This window comes from Mesoplodon densirostris, chromosome 14, assembly GCF_025265405.1.
Source record: "Mesoplodon densirostris isolate mMesDen1 chromosome 14, mMesDen1 primary haplotype, whole genome shotgun sequence".
Lineage (NCBI taxonomy): Eukaryota > Metazoa > Chordata > Mammalia > Artiodactyla > Ziphiidae > Mesoplodon > Mesoplodon densirostris.
In genome coordinates, this window is record NC_082674.1 from 31831448 (window position 1) to 31851734 (window position 20287).

At 38.9% G+C, this 20287-nt stretch overlaps 1 protein-coding gene across 2 annotated transcripts in view; it reads right to left on the minus strand.

The window, feature by feature from the left end:
* The window catches only part of MAP4K3 (mitogen-activated protein kinase kinase kinase kinase 3), a 194259-nt gene that overhangs the window by 87907 nt on the left and 86065 nt on the right, over window positions 1-20287 (minus strand). For both annotated transcript variants that reach the window (XM_060117942.1, XM_060117941.1), the window contains exon 3: window positions 9943-10033. In XM_060117942.1, the coding sequence (XP_059973925.1) occupies window positions 9943-10033 (91 nt within the window). The remainder of the gene's footprint in view (window positions 1-9942; window positions 10034-20287) is intronic.

Consider the following 20287-nt stretch of genomic DNA (forward strand, 5'->3'; position numbering starts at 1 on the left):
GCCTAAAATATTTACTATATGGTCATTTACAGAAAAGGTTTGCTGACCCTTGGACTGTATTATAGTTTGATTAATGCACAATCCAGGCATGTATAAAGTTCTGTGAGAACCCAGAGGTAAAAATAATTAGGAAAGTCGATGGAAATTTTAAGGGAAGAAATAACATTTGAGCTGGGTCTTGAAGTTAAAGTAGGAATTCACCACTAAGAGACAGGGAAAGGGCCTGTGCAAAAGAATGAAAATTTGATGCCACATTTTAGAGACTGTGGGTGATTTAGTGTGAGTTGAACTTAGGCTACCTGAAGAGAGAATGGCAGGAAGTGAAGCTAGAATAGGCTGAGGTCATACTGTAAAACAATGGATGGTTTGTATACTCCTCAGTTTAGTTACTTTCATCTGGATAGTCTCTAGTTTGTCAATGTCTCTTAAAATGCAGCACCCAGAATCAAGTACTAGTCTGAATACTGCATGAACAGTGCATTAACAAGTGGAGCTGTTATCAGGATTGGACCACATACAGCAGTGGTGGTGTGATTAAGCAGAGCTGAGCGGTAAGCTGACTTGGTTGGGTGTGATGGACCATGCACCATATATCAAGGGAACACAACCTGTCAGTGTGAAGGTCAGCAAACTTAAAAGAGTACAGAGTAAAAAGTACCATGATTCTAGAGGCAAAGCTGAAGATAGTGAAGCCCAGAGAAAGAAATCAGGACCTGAAATTCACAGGTGGTCCACATACCAATGAAACTGAGGCATGGCAGCTGATGGTAAAGTATGACCTAGTTGCCCAGTGGCCTGGTTTGAATAACTCTCAGAATGGATGCCTGGGGCTGGCAGATGCATGGTCTCATCCAAAACGATGAAGGCATTTATGACTGGTGACTGTTACACAGGGAGAAATCTAAATCCCCCTGAGAATCGAACAATTATGTCCTTCATATGAACACTTCTGTTTCTTATTAACTTCAGCTTCTTAGCAACTGCATTCAACTGCTGGTTTGCAGTTTGAAGTTAACTAAAACCTCTAGATCTTTTTTTACATAGAAGTGGTCAGATGAGTTTCCTTTCTAGCTCCCTATTTGTATATCTGGTTCACTGAAACTACGCACAGGACCTTGTCCTTATTTGTTAAATTTCATCCTTAAAAGGAAAAAAAATGAAGTTTTCACATGCATCTTATTAGCTCTCCAATTATTTTACGGAAAATAATTGGAGACACTATTGTGACACTATTTCTAAGTGTAAGTACACCCCTCCTACCCCACGCTCCAGAAGTCGTTGGTTAGAAAGCTCCTAATCAGGAGCAAGAGTTTTGTGTATAAACTATGTGGACCTGCACTACTGAGTTTACTAATGAGCTTAAGGAACATTAGGAGTAATTTTTCCACTGGTGACATGAATGGCACTCTAACTATGTAGACTGCTCAGAATGACCATTTGGCACCTCTCTGTGCCTTTGTTTAAACTGAGGTATAAAACTCTGGCAAGTCTATCAACCAATATTCTTTGAAGTGATGCTTAGACTCCAATTTAATATGTGTAATGCAGGATTTCATAGCCTGATCTCTCTAGACTGAGTCCTTCCTCTAGAACAATGGTTCTCAAAGTGCGGTCTGGGGGCCTCTGAGAGTCCTGGAGATCCTTTCAGGGGGTCAGCAAAGTCAAACTCATTTTCATAACAACGCTAAAAATTATTTGCCCTTTGCACTCTGTCTTGAAAATACAGTGTTTTCCAGACGCTACAGGAGCAAGAAGTGTGATGATGATGTCATCCCTCTGACAGCTACTGGAATATGTGCTTATGTATTCTTGTTTCAAATGTTTCTCAATTTTAATATCTAATATAGTAAATATCAATAGATATAACCCACACAAATCAAAGCTCTTTGGGGGTACTCATTTTTAAGAGTGTAAAATAAAAGGGGTTCTAAGACCAAAGTGCTTGAGAACTACTGCTCTAAAATATTTTCACATCTGCTGCACACGAAACTTTCATATAAAATTCCTGCCTCAAGGGCTTAAGCAACAGCCAGCAGGGACTTCTCACATCTCACAGAAACTGGCTGGGTTGTTTTGGGGTCTGCTCAGGATAAAATGAAAAAACATGTAAACTGCTTAGTAAAGGACCTGGACTATACACCCAATAAACATAAGCTGTTTTCTACTCCTTTTGTTATATTTTGTCTTGTTGTGTTTTATTTATGTGAGGCACCTTAAACTGCTCCTGGAACTCAGTGAAGGTGTAATTAAGTAAACTTGCCTTTTTCTTTTTTTTAAGAAAAAAATAGAAGAGAAATGGGATTGATTTGACTTCTTACTAAAGTTATGCTAATCACCACTTCCTTCCTATAAGCGCTCACTGATTATGTCATTAATACTTAGGGCCTCCCTGGTGGCGCAGTGGTTGAGAGTCCGCCTGCCGATGCAGGGGACACGGGTTCGTGCCCCGGTCCGGGAAGATCCCACATGCCGCGGAGTGGCTGGGCCCGTGAGCCATGGCCGCTGAGCCTGCGCGTCCGGAGCCTGTGCTCCGCAACGGGAGAGGCCACAACAGTGAGAGGCCCGCGCACCGCAAAAAAAAAAAAAAATTATCTTAGATGTTTGCTGGGGACAGATAACTGACATCAAGTTTAGCGGTCTGTATTTTCTAGAAATCACCTTTTCTTTTCCTTTGCAAATTGGTCAATGCTGATCACTAATCTATTGACACCCCTCCTATTTGTCAAGACACTCACCGACAGTGGATGACAATCATGTCTGCTATATTTTCAGTATAGTAATGAGATATAATTTATATAAATCTAAAAGGCTTACATTCATTTAAAGTGTCTAGTGCTCTATAATTATCTACTCACCTATCTGTACTTCAATTCCTCCTTAATAATGCTTTTATTAAGCATTATTTTCCTACCCTTCCCAGCTTGAAAACAATTCTCCTTTGTAAAGAAAATGGATGCAGGAAATGAGTTCTCTGCTTTCTTACATATTTCAATATTATACCATCCTCTACTTGAAGCTGGTCTACTTCCTTTCCCACCTTGCTTAAAAACACAATTTTCTGTTCACTCTATGTAAAATGACTTTCCAACTTACAGACTGAGAAAAAAAATCATAATTATATATTTAATAGTTTACCTTTTAAGATGCCTAAAACACTTTACCTTTACAACATTCTATTTAGTTAAGTCTGCTATTATCAAAAATGCCTGAATATTCAGAGTCTATTAGAAAAATGACTTCCATCTGTTCTAAGAATGTCTCTCTTGTGATGGTAAATCTGCATTTGCTTTTGGTCACTCACCAAGCCATCTGCCTAACGGGAAAGGACTTGAACCAAATCAGTCCATTTGATGCAGGCCAATAAATTACAAAATCTTTGTCCCTGGGTATTTGAACTAAAATAAAATTAATCACTGAGGTAAATATACAATATATCACTATTAATTCTCTGGCTCAACAAATCCTTAGAATTCTTCTTTCTTATTCTGTAAAACTATCTTTCTATCTGACAAGGAATAGAAAAATAAGTAGAGGGGGGAAAAGTTCACTATTTTCATCTTCTAGTTCAATGTTTACTAGAGCATATAGGAACTAACATTCTAATAACTATTTCATTAAATTAAAGAGCTTATCATTTCTAAAACACACCTTTTAATCTTCCCACACTGAACTAAGTATAATTATTTATATATTTTGCCCAAATATAACATGATTTAAAAAGAAAAATAAAATATGAGCATGATCACCAAAGATAAACAGCTCTCAAATGTCTGCTAGAAACTAGCATACCAGTCATTCCCCCTGGGACAGGATGCCTAGCCATGCCCACACTGCAGTACCCTGTACTTTACTGTAGGTTATCTTGTTGACCAAAGCACTTGACAATGGCTACTCCACCACATTCAGCAAAATAATTCAACTGTAACCTCAACTGTCAATGTGAAAAATGAAAAGTTTAATAATTGCTAGATGTTTTAATTTAGGATAGCTCATGTTAAGGTGTGCTGAATTTAAAATGTTTTGGTTCATTTTTAAACAAATAGGCAAAAACGACCGCATTCCAAAAAGTTATACGTAACCCATCCACCTTCTTCCCCTTTAACAATGAGGGGTAGCTATGTATTCAGAGGATACAAGGTGACCTATTTCTCTATAATTATACTTAACACTCCCAGTTTGGCATAGTATTTGACAAAGAACGGGTCACTGGACAGCAGTCCTATGTGAAGTATGCTCCCCCAAAGAAACCACTGCACAGTTAAATCAGTTTTAGAAATGTCATATACTGTAGTCTTCTCTTCTCTTGGAAATTAACAATGCCACTGGTATTTTAAGGTCTCTGAGAAATCCTGTGGGGTGGGAGTGGGGCACAGAATAGAAGGAGAAAGGGAAGGAGGAGGTGTGGAGAGGGAAGAAAAGGTGGGAAAAGGAGGAGGAAGATTCGAAAGAGGGGAAGAAAGGGGATGGAAAGTTGGGAAGGGGAGAATGGAGAAGAGGAAGAAGGGGAAAAGATACCAGAGCAGAGGGGAGAGGGAAAGTGAAGAAGAGAAAGAAGAAATGCAACTTCTCTAATTGTGTTTAGTTCGCTACATCCCCAAATTATTTTTTCCATACACCCATTTTTTCACATATCAGCATCCCTCTGAACAAATGTTCCATAGAAATACCCCAGCAATACTGGTATAAAGAAGTATCTCATAAGGTAGTTCCACCAAATTTGTTACTTAAAGAGGACCATTAGTGAAAAACTGGTAAAATCCAAATGCAGTATCTTAGTTTAGCTAATATTATTGTACCAGTGTTAATTTCTTAGTTTTGACAAATGTCCCAGGGTTATGTAAGATGTTAATACCAGGGAAAGCTGTGAGAACTCTTTGTACTATCTTTGCAACTTTTATGTAAATCTAACATATTCCAAAATTAAGTTTCCTTTTTTAAAAAAAGACAGTAGCTGGGTATAAATTAAAGTGACTTAACTGTCATTTTAATTTTATTTTATTTTTTTGTGTGTGGTACGCGGGCCTCTCACTCTTGTGGCCTCTCCCGTTGCAGAGCACAGGCTCCGGACGCGCAGGCTCAGCAGCCATGGCTCACGGGCCCAGCCGCTCCACGGCATGTGGGATCTTCCCGGACCGGGGCACGAACCTGTGTCCCCTGCATCGGCAGGCGGACTCTCAACCACTGCGCCACCAGGGAAGCCCTGTAATTTTTATTTTCATAGTGTGAGCTTTCAAAAACGCATTTTCAGTTAAGATTCTGTGGTTTCCCTGGCAAGTCCTGTCTCTGGCTCTAGAAAAGAAAATTTCTTCCAGTTTCTATGTAACTCAAGGGACTACCATCTCTTCTTGGATTACTGTAATAAATGTACCGTATAAAATTAACTGACTCCTTGTCTCAATACCCTACACCCCAAGTCCATCCCCCAATAGAATATACTACCTCTGTGTTAAAACCTTCCAACAAGTATGCTCAATACATATAGGTCCTAATTAAGGCATAAAAGGTTTCTTTTTTGCCTAAACGTCCACAGCCTTAACCTGCTGAACTACACCCTTTCCCCTTAAACTCTAATATGAGATTATTAGCTATCTCCTGAACACTTCATGATTTTTTCATGCATCCATTTCCTTTGTCAGAAATTACAATTTTCTACATACATATACACATCACAGTAAATGCATACTAATCCTTTAACACCCAGTATTTGGGAATAACATCATTCAAAGAGCTCTCTCTGATTCCCTTTGACAAAATCAGATATACTACCATCTTTATCACTTTATATCTTAGGTCAAAATGATTACTGCACCTAGCATTGCAATTATTTGCTTATGTCTATTTTTTCTATTCAATAGTAAGCTCCTTAAAGGCAAGGACTGTTTTAGCTATCTTAACATCTCCAGAAATCAATACAGCACTCTAGACATCCTAAGAAATAATGTAAAAACACTTTGTGAGTGGTGATGATTTAAAAATATATTATTACTATGAGTTAAATCATGTTCATCTAAACTACTACTCTGGATTTCAAGGGTTTAAAATATCTGATCTAAATAAAAGTGTTTTCAGTGTATGGATCTGATCTTCTGACAGCTTATCTTTTGAGGATCATTTGCTGTTATTCAAAACTGAGCATTATGAGTTCAAACTAGAAAGGAATGTTCCAATTTTCTTAACTTATTCTTAAAGGATATGCTGGGTTAAGGAATGCTTAGAAGAATTTGAAGTTAAGATCATTCTTTGCTTAAAAGAAGCAATAGTTTAGCTCTACTGAGAATAAAGAATAGGTCAATGGTGATTTAAATCTGTTGTTTTATGAATATACACACAGAAATACACAGATAAAAATATATACCAAACCAGGACTATTTACTTTAAATTCTAAACTCTCAGAGAACAGTTTTCTCTATCCAGTTCTTGTTGTACAGTGTGTGTAATTAGGCACTTAATAAACACAGGCTTTTAATGATATTGAAGAGCAAGTAAGGAAGGCCCCATCAAGAGTATTAGGCTTCTGTTTTATAGGAGCTCAGTCTCAATATTTCTTTGGGAAGTGAGCATAGCTCACTATAACCCTGTTATAAAATACACTTCTGAACTTAATTATTTGCTGGTCATCTATTTAGTAAATTCATAGGGTTAAGTCTGATTTCCTGGAGGGGAAATTTATTAATGGTCAAACCACGTTACTTCAGTTTACTCAATTTTTTTGTCCAAATTTGTTATAATAGGCTATAATGGCAACAAGATAGAAGGAAGAAGGTCAATAAGAACAGTATATATTTTAGGGGGTTTGTATCAAGTTCAAACTAACAAGCTCCTTGCCTTCTGAAAAATCATTCAGTAATGAGAAAGAAGCCAAGAAACCATGTTCCCTTTGAGACTAAATCTGCCATTTCCGGACTAAGTAATATGTACACTAAAAAGACTGCTGGCTAGGTACCTGCAGAGCCAGGTTTAAATCCCAGCACCAACAATGAGTAGCTGGATAACCTAAAGAAGTCATTTATCCAGCAGTCTCTCTTCTATCAGCAAAAAAAAAAAAAAGTGGGCTAAGTGACAAGACCTCTTAGTCCCTTCTAGCTCTAACACCCCACAAGGCTAATCATTATCCCATAGTCCAAATTTGCCTGAGTCTAGACTTTAATTAGTGAAGCAGGGAAGAATTTCTATAGAAGAAAAGAGCTAAAGAAAGAGAGGATTAACCGCTGTTCCACATTATATTACCATTTGCTTTCATATCACTTTCATCAACTACACGTTACAGAATAAAATTATATATTTAAATCAGTTTTCCTATATCAGATGATACAACTCCAAATGAGCACGTTTTATTAAAAAAAAAGACCCTAATTTTGTCTGTTTCACTATGGTTTCTGGGCAGTTTTGCTCTCTGTATTCTTATACTTAGATTAAAGTAAAAGTATCCTCTAAAAAAATCCATCGAGTTACACACAAAACAGAAATTTGCACACTGTTCTGTATGTATACTATGCTTCAATTTAAAAGGTTTACTTTTAAAAAAAGGATATTCAATATACAGTCAGAATACATGGTTCCTGATATCTAAAAGTAAGTACAATTTTTGTTAGGCATAACCTCAAATTGGCTCTCTTGTAGCATGTCTCGTGGTTAAGGTTAAAGAGTGTGTTACTACAGAGTTGTGCTATTTTGCCCCAAGTCTCAACAAAAATGAATACAAACCCAAAAGGAATTCTGTATTCCGGTAACAAGATCAAATGTTTTGCTGCCTAACCTGTGTGGGAAGGCTCTTGCCTAAGTAACCCAGAAAGTCAAATGTCCAGTTTAGCTTAGTGTTACTTTTTGAGTTTTGGGGTGGGTGGGGTGGGTGGGTGTGAAGTACTGGAAGTTTATTTGGTCAGCTTTTTTGATAAGGAAGTAGAAAGGCCAAGTCAAAAGTCATGTGATCCATAAGCACAATACCACAGAAAGAACTAGGACCCTCCTCTGTCAATAACTTGAAATGAGACTGTGAACTAAATACTCGATGTGAAACTCTCAAACACCTTATTAGTAAAATGGAAATAATATTTACCACAGAGTAATATTCCTAAGAGCGTTGTTGAAAAGATCAAATTAGGCACTAACCTGATGGTATTTAAAAAACAGTTAACAGTAATAGTAATCATAGCAACAGTAGTAGTAATACAAGTTAACATTTATTGAGCATTTATTATGCTCTAACCCTTGTTCTTAACACTTTACTTGTATTTACCAATTACCCTTGTAGTTATCACATCATGTATCTATTATTATTATCCTTATTTTATAGATGAGGAAATGGAGGCACAGAGTGGTTAAGTAATTTGCCATAAGTCACAGAGTTAGTAAGTGATGGAGTCAGGACTCAACCAACCCAACCAACCTGACTCCAGAACTCAAGCTCTAAACCACCAACTATGCTATTGTCTCTGTGGCAAAAAGATCATGTGCATTTCACCACACCAAGGTTGCCATGTAAGTGGGTGGGGCTCTCCTGGAATAACAGGTTAGGCTTTGGATGGTCCCATACTTCTGGAAGACTCAGACCATGTTTGAGAAATTCTCAGTTCAATGTCCCTGGGGAAACACAAAAACTCTTAAAAAAAGATCTGTTTGCTCTTGGGGGAAGAAAACTTTGTAATGCTTCTTCCAGATGAGTCTAAGTAGGATCATTTTGTTAGGACCAATAACAGTGAAACAAATTGTTTTGAAGTGACAATTTACATGTGTTGGCAGAAATCAGTTATTTGTATTATGAGCTTAAATGATTGTAAGAGACTTCTTTGAGCTGACGGAGTAACTGCCTGTGCTGGGTCTGTCCATAAGATAAAAACTGATGCAGAAACTGTTGTTAGGCTGTTGTCTGAACCACCCACCATTGAAGCAGTTTTAAACTGGCTGTTAAAGAACCCATTCAAAATGTTTAACAGCCACTGACCTCCGGGCAGCACCTGTCCCTACGTGAACTAAAGTCCCCATTAAACCCACCCTTTGACCTCGATGAAGGTGGGCAATCAAAGCTATCCAAGAGCGGTCAGAATCAAGAAGAGCTGGTCCCCTGGCCTTTCACAAGCTGGAAGGAAGAGAGGGCAGAAGTGCCCCATCTTTTCCATATGCTGTGCCTGCATCAGAAAAGAAGTGTTTTGTACTTGGCTCACAGACAGAATGGGAGCTGTAATAAGATACATCCTTATTCTTACCCTACAGTATATGGGAACCAAACAGAAGAGTTTTTTAAGTACCTAAGAAAACATTCTCTAATCCTTCCCCTTTGGAAGGAAGCTTGGAAACAACTAGGTCACAGCGCTCAGCTCAACTGCTTACAGAAGTGAATGGAAACACAAGATTTGGCCTTGAGGTCATCCCCTATGGAATATGACCTGGGGAGCCTGGCTTGGTCCTGCCAAACCAAAACAAGGGGCGGCAAATTCAGTCTAAGTTCACTTTAGGACCTGGGAAAATAAGAAGTTAGTAAAATAATTATAATTCCTAGTCCTCTGGATAAAATGAAGGGAAGGGATGATGCAATACTTTGAGGCTAGAAGCACAAAAGAAAAAAAAAGGTTCTAAAGGTTCTAAAAACAACAGATATACTTTGTAAATTCACCCAAGACTAGAAGGGGCAACAGATTGGCGCATTTAGAGCTCTGGTCTACCACAGGAAGACTAATCATAAAAGTCAGTTTTTACTTGCCAGCTTCCTCACTGAAACTACACCCAGAATTCCCAAGAGTATAACAGACAAATCATGGACTATGGTATTGGTTACAGAATTAACATAAAGAGGTCATAAATAAAAATTCCATTCATATGAAAATATCTTATTTTCAAAGCATGAAGAAAACTACAAAACATGGTATTAGAGCTAACTTAATTTTGTTAAATGTATTAGGTGATGGAAATCATTACTGCTTTTCATAAGGGAAACAAACAATGTACCTGAGATAGCTTCCAAAATAAGCAACAATATTTGGGTGCTTACAGTCTTTCATCATAATAATTTCTTGCTGCACAACTGCAAAGTCTTCTCCTAGAATAAAAAATAAGCAAGTTGAATATTTAGTAGGTAAATTTCAAAATGTCGATTTGTTTCAAAACATAAAAAAATAATGTTATTGATATTATTTTTAATGACAATTTCAGTCCTATCTTGACAGAAAGTAAAGTACAATAATTAAAAAGTATGAACTCTGGTCCCAGACTATGTTGGATTCAAATCCCAACTCTGTCCCTTACTAAGCTGTGTGAACTTGGGCAAGTTACTTGACCTCTCTGTGCCAATTTCTTCCTCTGTAAAATAGGGATAAAACTAATAATAATCTATCTCATATGGCTATTGTAAGGGTTAGGTGGGCTAATGTATGTAAAATGCTTAGAACGGTATCTGACACAGAGTAAGCACTAGATAAGCATTTGCTATTATTACAATTATGCCTTGGATATAATCATCATATAATACACTAGAAATACATTCTGTTTTCCCTTTCTTAGCAAATAACATTCAATATAATTTTATTTATTTATTTATTTTTGGCTGCGTTGGGTCTTCGTTGCTGCGTGTGGGCTTTCTCTAGTTGTGGCGAGCAGGGGCAACTCTTCGTTGCAGTGTGCGGGCTTCTCCTTGTGGTGGCTTCTCTTGATGCGGAGCACAGGCTCTAGGCGCGTGGGCTTCAGTAGTTGTGTCACGCAGGCTCAGTAGTTGTGGCTCGCGGGCTCTAGAGCGCAGGCTCAGTAGTTGTGGTGCACGGGCTTAGTTGCTCCGTGAACCCGTGTCCCCTGCATTGGCAGGCGGATTCTTAACCACTGCGTCACCAGGGAAGTCCCAACATTTAATATAATTTTGCACAAGGAAGCAATTCTTTTTTAAGTTAGGGCAGGAACCCTTATACACCAAGACTATCAAATGTACCTCCACAGCTCTCTTGGCAGAGCTGAGAGGCCTTACTCTAGTAGTACTGGTTTACCAGAAGGCCCCACCACCACCACAGGCCTATCCTGTATTCGAGTGCCTTGCTCCAGCTGTGCTGGGATGTAGAATGGGATTGTATTTAAGTCTGGTCAGACTATAAGCAAGTATCTCTCTCCTTCTACTCCCTCCCTGCCCAAATTCTTCAAAATAAGATCTGGCAATCCTATAACAGTGTCACACATGTTCCTGGTTCCTGAATGAACATTTGTCATGGAAAGAGACAGAACTGTCATGAATGCAAATGTGGTAAACCAGAGACTAAGCAGAAAGAGAACACGTGGAAGTGCTTACACTGAAATCAAAGCAGCTTTGTATTACGAATTCAGTTTTTAAAGCATTATATACTATGAATAGCCTGATTAAATGTATATTAGTGGCAAATCAAAAATAGGTTTCCCAAACTAAAGTTTAAATCATAAATATGAGGTTGTTATGGCAAGCCCTGACACTTCTGGCCTGGCATTTTCCTACTGTAAATGTAACTGAGGCTTGAAAGTAGCCTAACCATGAACCATCTGAACTCAATATCAAAACCAACCTTACTGCCCCAGTGACAAGGGAAGAAGTCGTAGAGAAGAGACAGTATGTCAGACTCGTAATTTCTGCAATGAAATGAGTACAAAGTCAAAGTTCTCCAAAGGGAGAATAGAAGATTTTTATGCCTTCAAAATCTCAAAAGAAAATCACTGAACTAGGATCTTCTGGGTTTACTTCCCACCAGTAAGAATTTCTGATTCAGTATATTAAGAAGAATCCAAGATAAACATAATAAAGCCATAATGAGACGAACTCCAATTTTCAGGGATATACGAAATACTTTCAAAGTTCTAAATTTTGCTTTTCACCTGCCTTTCAATTATACTTTTCCCCAATTCAGTGACTGGGTTACATGAGATCAAAGTTAATACAGTCAGCCTGAACTCTAGGACTAGTTTAATAGGTAGAGGACAGCAGCTCTCTTTCTAGAGCAGCCCTGAAGTTGTTAGTCGTCACACAACCTCCAAGGCAGCCAGCTTTAGAATAACACTGATCTGCAGAAAACACTGAGAAGAAACATGAAAAGGGGGGAAGGAGGAAGGCACATGACCTGTGTAACTGAGCTACTACAGGAAGCCTCATCTGCCTGGTAATTTTCAGATATACCTGTTCATGACCAATAAACTCCTAGTACTGTTTAAGCCACCTTGAGTTGTGGTTTCTATTATACCTGTAAGCATCAGTGCATCAATGTCTTCATGTCTATGTCCTCACTGGAATGTTACATCGTCTAGGACAGGATGATACCTTCATCATTTCTGTATCCCTAGCACCTAATATGCAACCAATGAAGCTGTTACCTGAATGAATCATAATAATAGCATAATCATAATTATAGCACATAATTCTACTACATGATGACTCTAAATCAGGAGCATCTGCTTTTGGTTTAATTTCATCCAGTTATTAGCATGTTTTATACATTGTTTGTTTGCTACTCCTGTGGTTTCACTAAAATCTATGAATGGCTTTTTAAGCCTTCAACTACGTCTTTCCTAGGAAATGTTCTTGATCCAAAGTGCATCCTTTTTGTCCTATTAAGTCACCTCCATGTGATTATGACAATGGCCAAATTAAATTCAGTATTTTTGTGGGGAAAAATTCCAAAGAAAAATTCCACAATTTGATTTTTAAAGGTAACTGAAAAAAGGTAGATTTGGGTAGGAAAAAAGAAAGCAGTTTAATACATTAATTAATCCAAAGGGGCTTAACAGAGTTAAAGGACTTTCTTCAAAGTTCAAGAGAAATACATTCTAAAGGATAAATTAACAGCCCCCCCGCCAATGGGATGGTTACACAAGATAATTTTGAAAAATTCTTTCCAATTCTGAGAGTCTATGAGTTTTCGGTAAAATTTTTGACATTAAAGTGAAGAATACATCTTCCAAAGGATGGCAAAAATAAAAACAAAACCTAATCGAGAAAAATAAGCAAGGCTACAAGTAGAGCAGATCATGAATAAATCAAGTAGACAGGCAGAAAAATACAGACTTACACATGCAACGTTCTCAGAATAAACATGACACAATACTAAGTGTTCAATAAATGTTAACTATCTGTAGTAGGCCGAATAATGGCCCCAAAGATGGCCAGGTCCTAACCTCTGAAACCTGTGAACGTTACCATACATGGCAAAAAGGGGCATGCAAGTATGATTAAGTTAAGGATCTTGTGATGGGGAGATTATCGTGAATTAACTGGGTGGGCCCTTAATGTAATCTCAAGTGTCCTTATAAGAAGAGGCAGAGGGAGACTTGACTGTAAGAAGACAAGGAGCAAGATGCTATGTTGCTGGCTTTGAGGATGGAGGAAGAGGCCAAGAATGAACGAATGCAAGGAATGCAACTCTAGAAGCTAGAAAAGACAAGGAAATTGATTCTCCCTTAGAGTATTCAGAGGAAGGCAGCCCTGCTAAGACTTTGATCTTGACCCAGTGAAACACACTTTGGACTTCTAAATTCCAGTACTTTAAGAGAATAAATTTGTGCTGTTTCAAGTCACCAAGTTTGTAGAACTTGTTAACATAGCCACAGGAAACTAATACATGATTACTATAACATCATCACTGTGGCAGAGCTGGCTAGCCATTCACAAATAATCTGTGCTCTCCCTTCCATAGTGTGGAAGTTACTGGTGAGAGGCAATTATCCCGTCAAAAGACAACATTTCCAGTCAACATCATGTGCCCAAGAGAACAGTTCTTGCCAATGGAATGTGAGCAAAAATAATGTGTCATTTTCCTACCCTTTCTTTTCCCATTAGCAGGCTACATGACACTGTGAGGTCCCAGAAAATGCAAGAAGTCTGGGTCCCTGAGTCACCCAAAGAAAGAAAGTCATCTTTTATGAGATTGTAATTGAGGTTTTCTTAATTTCCTTTTCTGATTATTCATTGCTTGTGTATATAAACACAACTGATTTTTATATGTTGATTTTGTATCCTGCAACTTTGCTGAATTCATTTATTCTAACAGTTTTCTTGTGGAATTATTAGGATTTTCTACATGTAAGCTCGTATCATCTGCAAACAGGAGATAATTTTACTTCTTCCTTTCCGACTTGTCTCTCTGGCCACAGGACATTTTGCTAAAGGTCCCCTGCCCCACCCTTCTTCCTATAAAAACCTTCCATTTTGTACAACTCCTAGGAGGGCCATGCCACTTGCTAGACAGGATGCTGCCTGACTCATGAATCACTGAATAAGGCCAGTTAGATGGGGGGACTTCCCTGGTGGTCCAGTGGTAGAGAATCCACCTTCCAATGCAGGGGACGTGGGTTTGATCCCCGGTCGGGGAACTAAGATCTCACATGCCCCAGGGCAACTAAGCCCGTAGGCACAACTACTGAGCTTGAGCGCCTCAAAGAAAGAGCCCACGCGCCCTGGAACCGGCGCCACAACTAGAGAGAGAAAACTCGCACACCACAACTAGAGAAGCCCAAGCGCTGCAACAAAAGATCCTGCATGCTGCAACTAAGACCTGACACAGCCAAAAAAATAAATAAATATTTTAAAAAGTGGCAGTTTCTTTAAAAAAAAATCCAATTAATTAGATCTACAAATTTACTCAGTTGAATTTTGTTTTTTAACATAACTTATTATTTGGCTGTCTTTTAGTTAGTATTCATGATTAACGATGCTTAAGATAAGTATCATTTATACTTGCATAAGTAGTTATGAATCAACTTTGAACGTGGGTTCAACAGGATCAAAAAGAAATTCCCTTACCGAAACTAAGCAGTAAAATATCAATATATCCAGCTTGGTATACCCAAAGTAGTTTCTATCAGATGATTAGGTTTAGTTTTTGTTTTAAAGACAACATGATCCCCACTCTCAAAAAAGTCCTACCCTAATGCAGTGTTTATAAACCTTGTTTTCCCAATGACCTCTCCCTGTGAAATTTCATGCCACAGGTATTCTGTATATCTGTTTATGTATTGTATGTATATCTGTGATTCATACATTAAGATTTTTTTCATCCTCAGAGAACCAAATTTCACCGCCTTCTCATGTTAAAGGTATATTTGAGAAAACATTCCCCAGTGGGAACAGATGGTCTCCAGGTAGCGAGGGAAGAATGGCTTAATATGAGATTCCTGACTAGCTTGATAGGTCTCCTTTTCTCTTACCTGGATCCAGCTCTTCTTTTGAGAGCCAGGTTTATCTATGTAGCTCTAATGGAAGATCCAAAATAAGGCAGGTACCCATAACTCAGAAGTGAATTCCCAGTATGAGTCGGCCTACTCTATTAAAAATTATAGCAACACAGCTAGAGTCTCTGTATGTAAAGTAGGTCTGTAGTAGGCTCAAAAATGTTTCTGGAGTAAGAACAGAAAAAAGGAAAAATAAAGCATGGCACAGATTTTAAACCAAGTGAACAAAACACATGGGTAAAACTTCTATCTTTACCAGGCTTACCAACGAGAGCAACAGTCTATTATTCAGGGATAGCTCTAATTTTGAGATGCTTCAAGCTCTTGGATGTTCTGGTGGTTCTCACTCACAAGGCTTGATTTTGTTTTATTTTTTAAATTTATTTTTACAAATATTTATTTATTTATTTGGTTGCACTGGGTCTTAGTTGCGGCAGGCGGGCTCCTTAGTTTTGGCTTGCGGGCTCCTTACTTGCAGCTCACAGGCTCCTTAGTTGTGGCATGCATGTGGGATCTAGTTCCCTGACCAGGGATCGAACCCGGACACCCTGCATTGGGAGCATGGAGTCTTATCCACTGTACCACCAAGGAAGTCCCCAAGACTTGATTTTAAAATAAAGTTTTATAGTTATTCTTGATCTGTTCTTGAGGTCATGTAGGCATAAAGCACAACCGAATAAAACTCATCCCTGTCCCCTGTCACCTATCAGTCACATTTTAAGTTCTATTCTTTCACCCTAAAATCCTGTCCATCCCTGCCTTCCATGTTACTCAATTGTGGATGCTGTAACAGGAACAAGTCTTCTTACCACGAGGGTCTCTCTTTTCCAATCTGTCCTGTGTACGCTGACCACGTTACTAACCTATTTTAAAAAATCCCATCATCCACAAGGTAGAATCTAAATCTCTAGGGTATAACATTTATGGTTCTCCATAAACTATAATCAATCCGCTTTTCACATCTTATTTCCTACTATGCCCAAACAGAGCGTAACCACTGTAGTTAAATGAGACTACTATTTTCCAAACAGGCCTAGTAAGTCAATACCACCTTTGCTTTCACATTATCCTCATATGAAATACTTACTCTCCATTCTCTTATACTGCCAGCCAAATCCCAGCCAGCCTTAAAGACTCAGCTGAACTGTTCCTTTCTTAATTACCCCAAGTGAAATGAACCTCACAACCTCGATGGGACCTACCAAGTGAATCAGGAGATATTAACTCCTCTGTCCTATTAGTGTTATTTCACATGGCATCTCGCCTAGATAGTCCCTATCTAGAGTATTTCACAAGTAAATAGCCAAAGCTAGCTATTCAGAGACCTGTGAACTGATAAAGTTGTTCTAGTTGCAGCCACCACCATTCCTTATTGCCAGCACCACTAATTATATACACACACTCTGCTCAAGGGGTAAATCCCTACAGTTAGGCTACTTAGACAAGCACTCTGGTTGGGTTTCACATTGGGTAACAAGTTCCATGAAGGCAAGAACCATGTCTATGTATCTTCTATTCTCAGTAAGTTGAGTATTAAATAAATATTCATAAAGCTGAATCACTGAAGTGACACAGGGTTAGGGAGGAGGAAGAAACGGCAGACATACTAAGTAAAAGTCTTTTTTTATTTTTGAGCACTATTCCCTTGCAATGTGTAAATATCTGATCTGTCCAGTATAGTCAGCCTCAAAGCTGACTATGACATAATATGGCCCTAGTAGTTAAAGCGTGGCTAAGCAATCCATGATCAACCTTTGAAAAGTAATTATCACAAATGATGTAACAATGACTATCTTCATGATGGCAATAAACACATGGCAAGGAATAAACAACTGGTGGCAAGGGATGTAGTAGTGCTCTCAGGGAGAGAGGAAAGTGAGCAGATAACTCACGTCCCTGATGCCTGGCCAGTCTATGATGCAAGATGAAGGGAGAGAAACAATTCTCCTACCTCTCAGGACAGAAAAAACTCACGTCAGAGGCTGACAGGAAAGAAGGTTCACAACATTTAACTTTAGAGATCCATGAAAAGGTTGTGGGATGGAGTCTTACTGGTACCTAGTCGCACTTTTAAAATGTTGCTCTACAATTTAATAAACATTGCTCTTGTGGAAACAAAACATAATAACGTATTCTCTCACTACGAATTTCCCTGCTCATCAATCTCAGTATTTTTCATTGTGTTGGAAGAGGAATGAGCTTCCCCACTTAGAAGAGGTGCTCCCATGAGGTGCTACCTAATTAATCAGTGTTATCTGTCTGCATTTGTATTCTACTTTAATAACCAGAGCTATAAACAATACCACAAATGAGTAATTACAAGTAACTTTAATTAAATACTATTTCTTTAGTGTGAAAAACTAAAGAACAACAGGTCAAGAGAGGAATCAGACCCACAAATAAGATGTGTGGCTTCGGGTAAATTACAAATGCTGTGCCTACTTTCCTGCAATATGAAACATGAGCGTTAGGCTGAAGAGATGGTTGAAATAATACTTCCCTGCCACCAGGTAGTTTTCTATACCAAAATTTTTGAAAGCTATAAAAATCTGACAACCATCTATATAGATGACCTAAAAAGTACCTTATGGCTCTAAAATTCTGACTTTAAAACTCAAAAAGAAAAAAAAAAGACAACATAAGAACTTGAAAGTGAAGTCTGAAAGTAACTGTCTGTGAGTTCTATTACCAAGCTCTGCCACAAGCTCTCATCTGGATCCATTTTAATTTTCTTTTGAAGTTAAGTCTCAAGAGTTGGCAGTGGGCTAGCCCCATCAGACTAAAAACCATAGGAACAAGCCTGCAGTCTGACAAGAGTAGGTTTACTGACCCACTGCGACAAGGAAGACTGTACACCAGGGGAATCTTGGGCCGTCTCACAAAACACAGGAAAAGATAGTTATAACATTTGGGAAAGAGATTGGTTCAAGATGGCGGAGTAGAAGGATGTGCGCTCACTTCCTGTTGTGAGAGCACCGGAATCACAACTAACTGCTGAACAATCATCGACAGGAAGACACTGGAACTCACCAAAAAAGGTACCCCACATCCAAAGACAAAGGAGAAGCCACAGTGAGATGGTAGGAGGGGTGCAATCACAATAAAATCAAATCCCATAACTGCTGGGTGGGTGACTCAGAGACTGGAGAACACTTATACCACAGAAGTCCACCCACTGGAGTGAAGGTTCTGAGCCCCACATCAGGCTTCCCAACCTGGGGGTCCAACAATGGGATGAGGAATTCCCAGAGAATCAGATTTTGAAGGCTAGCAGGATTTGATTGCAGGACTGGGGGAAACAGAGACTCCACTCTTGGAGGGCACACACAAAGTAGAGTGTGTATCAGAACACAGGGGTAGGAACAGTGACCCCACAGGAGACTGAACCAGACCTACCTGCTAGTGTTGGAGGGTCTCCTGCAGAGGCGGGAGGTGGATGTGGCTCACTGCGGGGACAAGGACACTGGCAGCAAAAGTTTTGGAAAGTACTCCTTGGCATGAACCCCCCCCCAACCGAGTCCGCCATTAGCCCCAACAAACAGCCTGTAGCCTCCAGTGCTGGCTCGCCTCAGGCCAAACAACCAACAGGGAGGGAACTCAGCCCCACCCAGCAGCAGACAAACGGATTAAAGTTTTCCTGAGCTCTGCCCACCAGAGCAACACCCAGCTCAACCCACAACCAGCCCCTCCCATCAGGAAGTTTGCACAAGCCTCTCACATAGCCTCATCCACCAGAGGGCAGACAGCAGAAGCAAGAAGAACTAAAATCCTGCAACCTGTGGAATGAAAACCACATTCACAGAAAGCTACACAAAATGAAAAGGCAGAGGACTATGTTCCAGATGAAGGAACAAGATAAAACCTCAGAAAAACAATTAAATGAAGTGGAGATAGGGAAGCTTCCAGAAAAAGAATTCAGAGTACTGACATGAAAATGATCCAGGAACTCAAAAAAACAATGGAGGCAAAGATTGAGAAGATGCAAGAAATGTTTAACAAACACCTAGAAGAATTAAAGAACAAACAAACAGAGATGAACAATACGATAACAGAAATGAAAAATACACTAGAAGGAATCAATAGCAGAATAACTGAGGCAGAAGAACGGATAAGTGACCTGGAAGACAGAATGGTGGAATTCACTGCCATGGAACAGAATAAAGAAAAAAGAATGAAAAGAAATGAAGACAGCCTAAGAGACCTCTGGGACAACATTAAACGCAACAACATTTGCATTACAGGGGTCCCAGATGGAGAAGAGAGAGAGAAAGAACCCGAGAAATTATTTGAACAGATTATAGTCGAAAACTTCCCTAACATGGGAAAGGAAATAGCCACCCAAGCCCAGGAAGTGTAGAGAGTCCCAGGCAGGATAAACCCAAGGAGAAACACACCAAGACACAGAGTAATCAAACTGCCAAAAATTAAAGACAAAGAAAAATTACTGAAAGTAACAAGGGAAAAACAACAAATAACACACAAGGGAACTCCCATAAGGCTAACAGCTGATCTCGCAGCAGAAACTCTACAAGCCAGAAGGGAGTGGCACAATATATTTAAAGTGATGAAATGGAAGAACCTACAACCAGGAATTACTCTACCCAGGAAGGATCTCATTCAGATTCGACAGAGAAATCAAGAGCTTAACAAACAAGCAAAAGCTAAGAGAATTCAGCACCACCAAACCAGCTTTACAACAAAACCTAAAGGAACTTCTCTAAGGGGAAATCATAAGAGAAGAAAAGGGCCTACAAAAACAAACCCCAAACAATTAAGAAAATGGTAATAGGAACATACATATTGATAATTACCTTAAATGTGAATGGATTAAATGCTCCAACCAAAAGACAAAGGCTCACTGAATGGATACAAAAACAAGACCCGTATATATGCTGTCTAAAAGAGTCCCATTTCTGACTTAGGGACACATACAGACTGAAAGTGAGGGGATGGAAAAGGATATTCCATGCAAGTAGAAATCAAAAGAAAGCTAGAGTAGAAATATTCATATCTGATAAAATAGACTTTAAAATAGAGAATGTTACAAGAGACAAGGAAGGACACTCCATAATGATCAAGGGATCATTCCAAGAAGAAAATACAACAATTATAAATATATATGCAC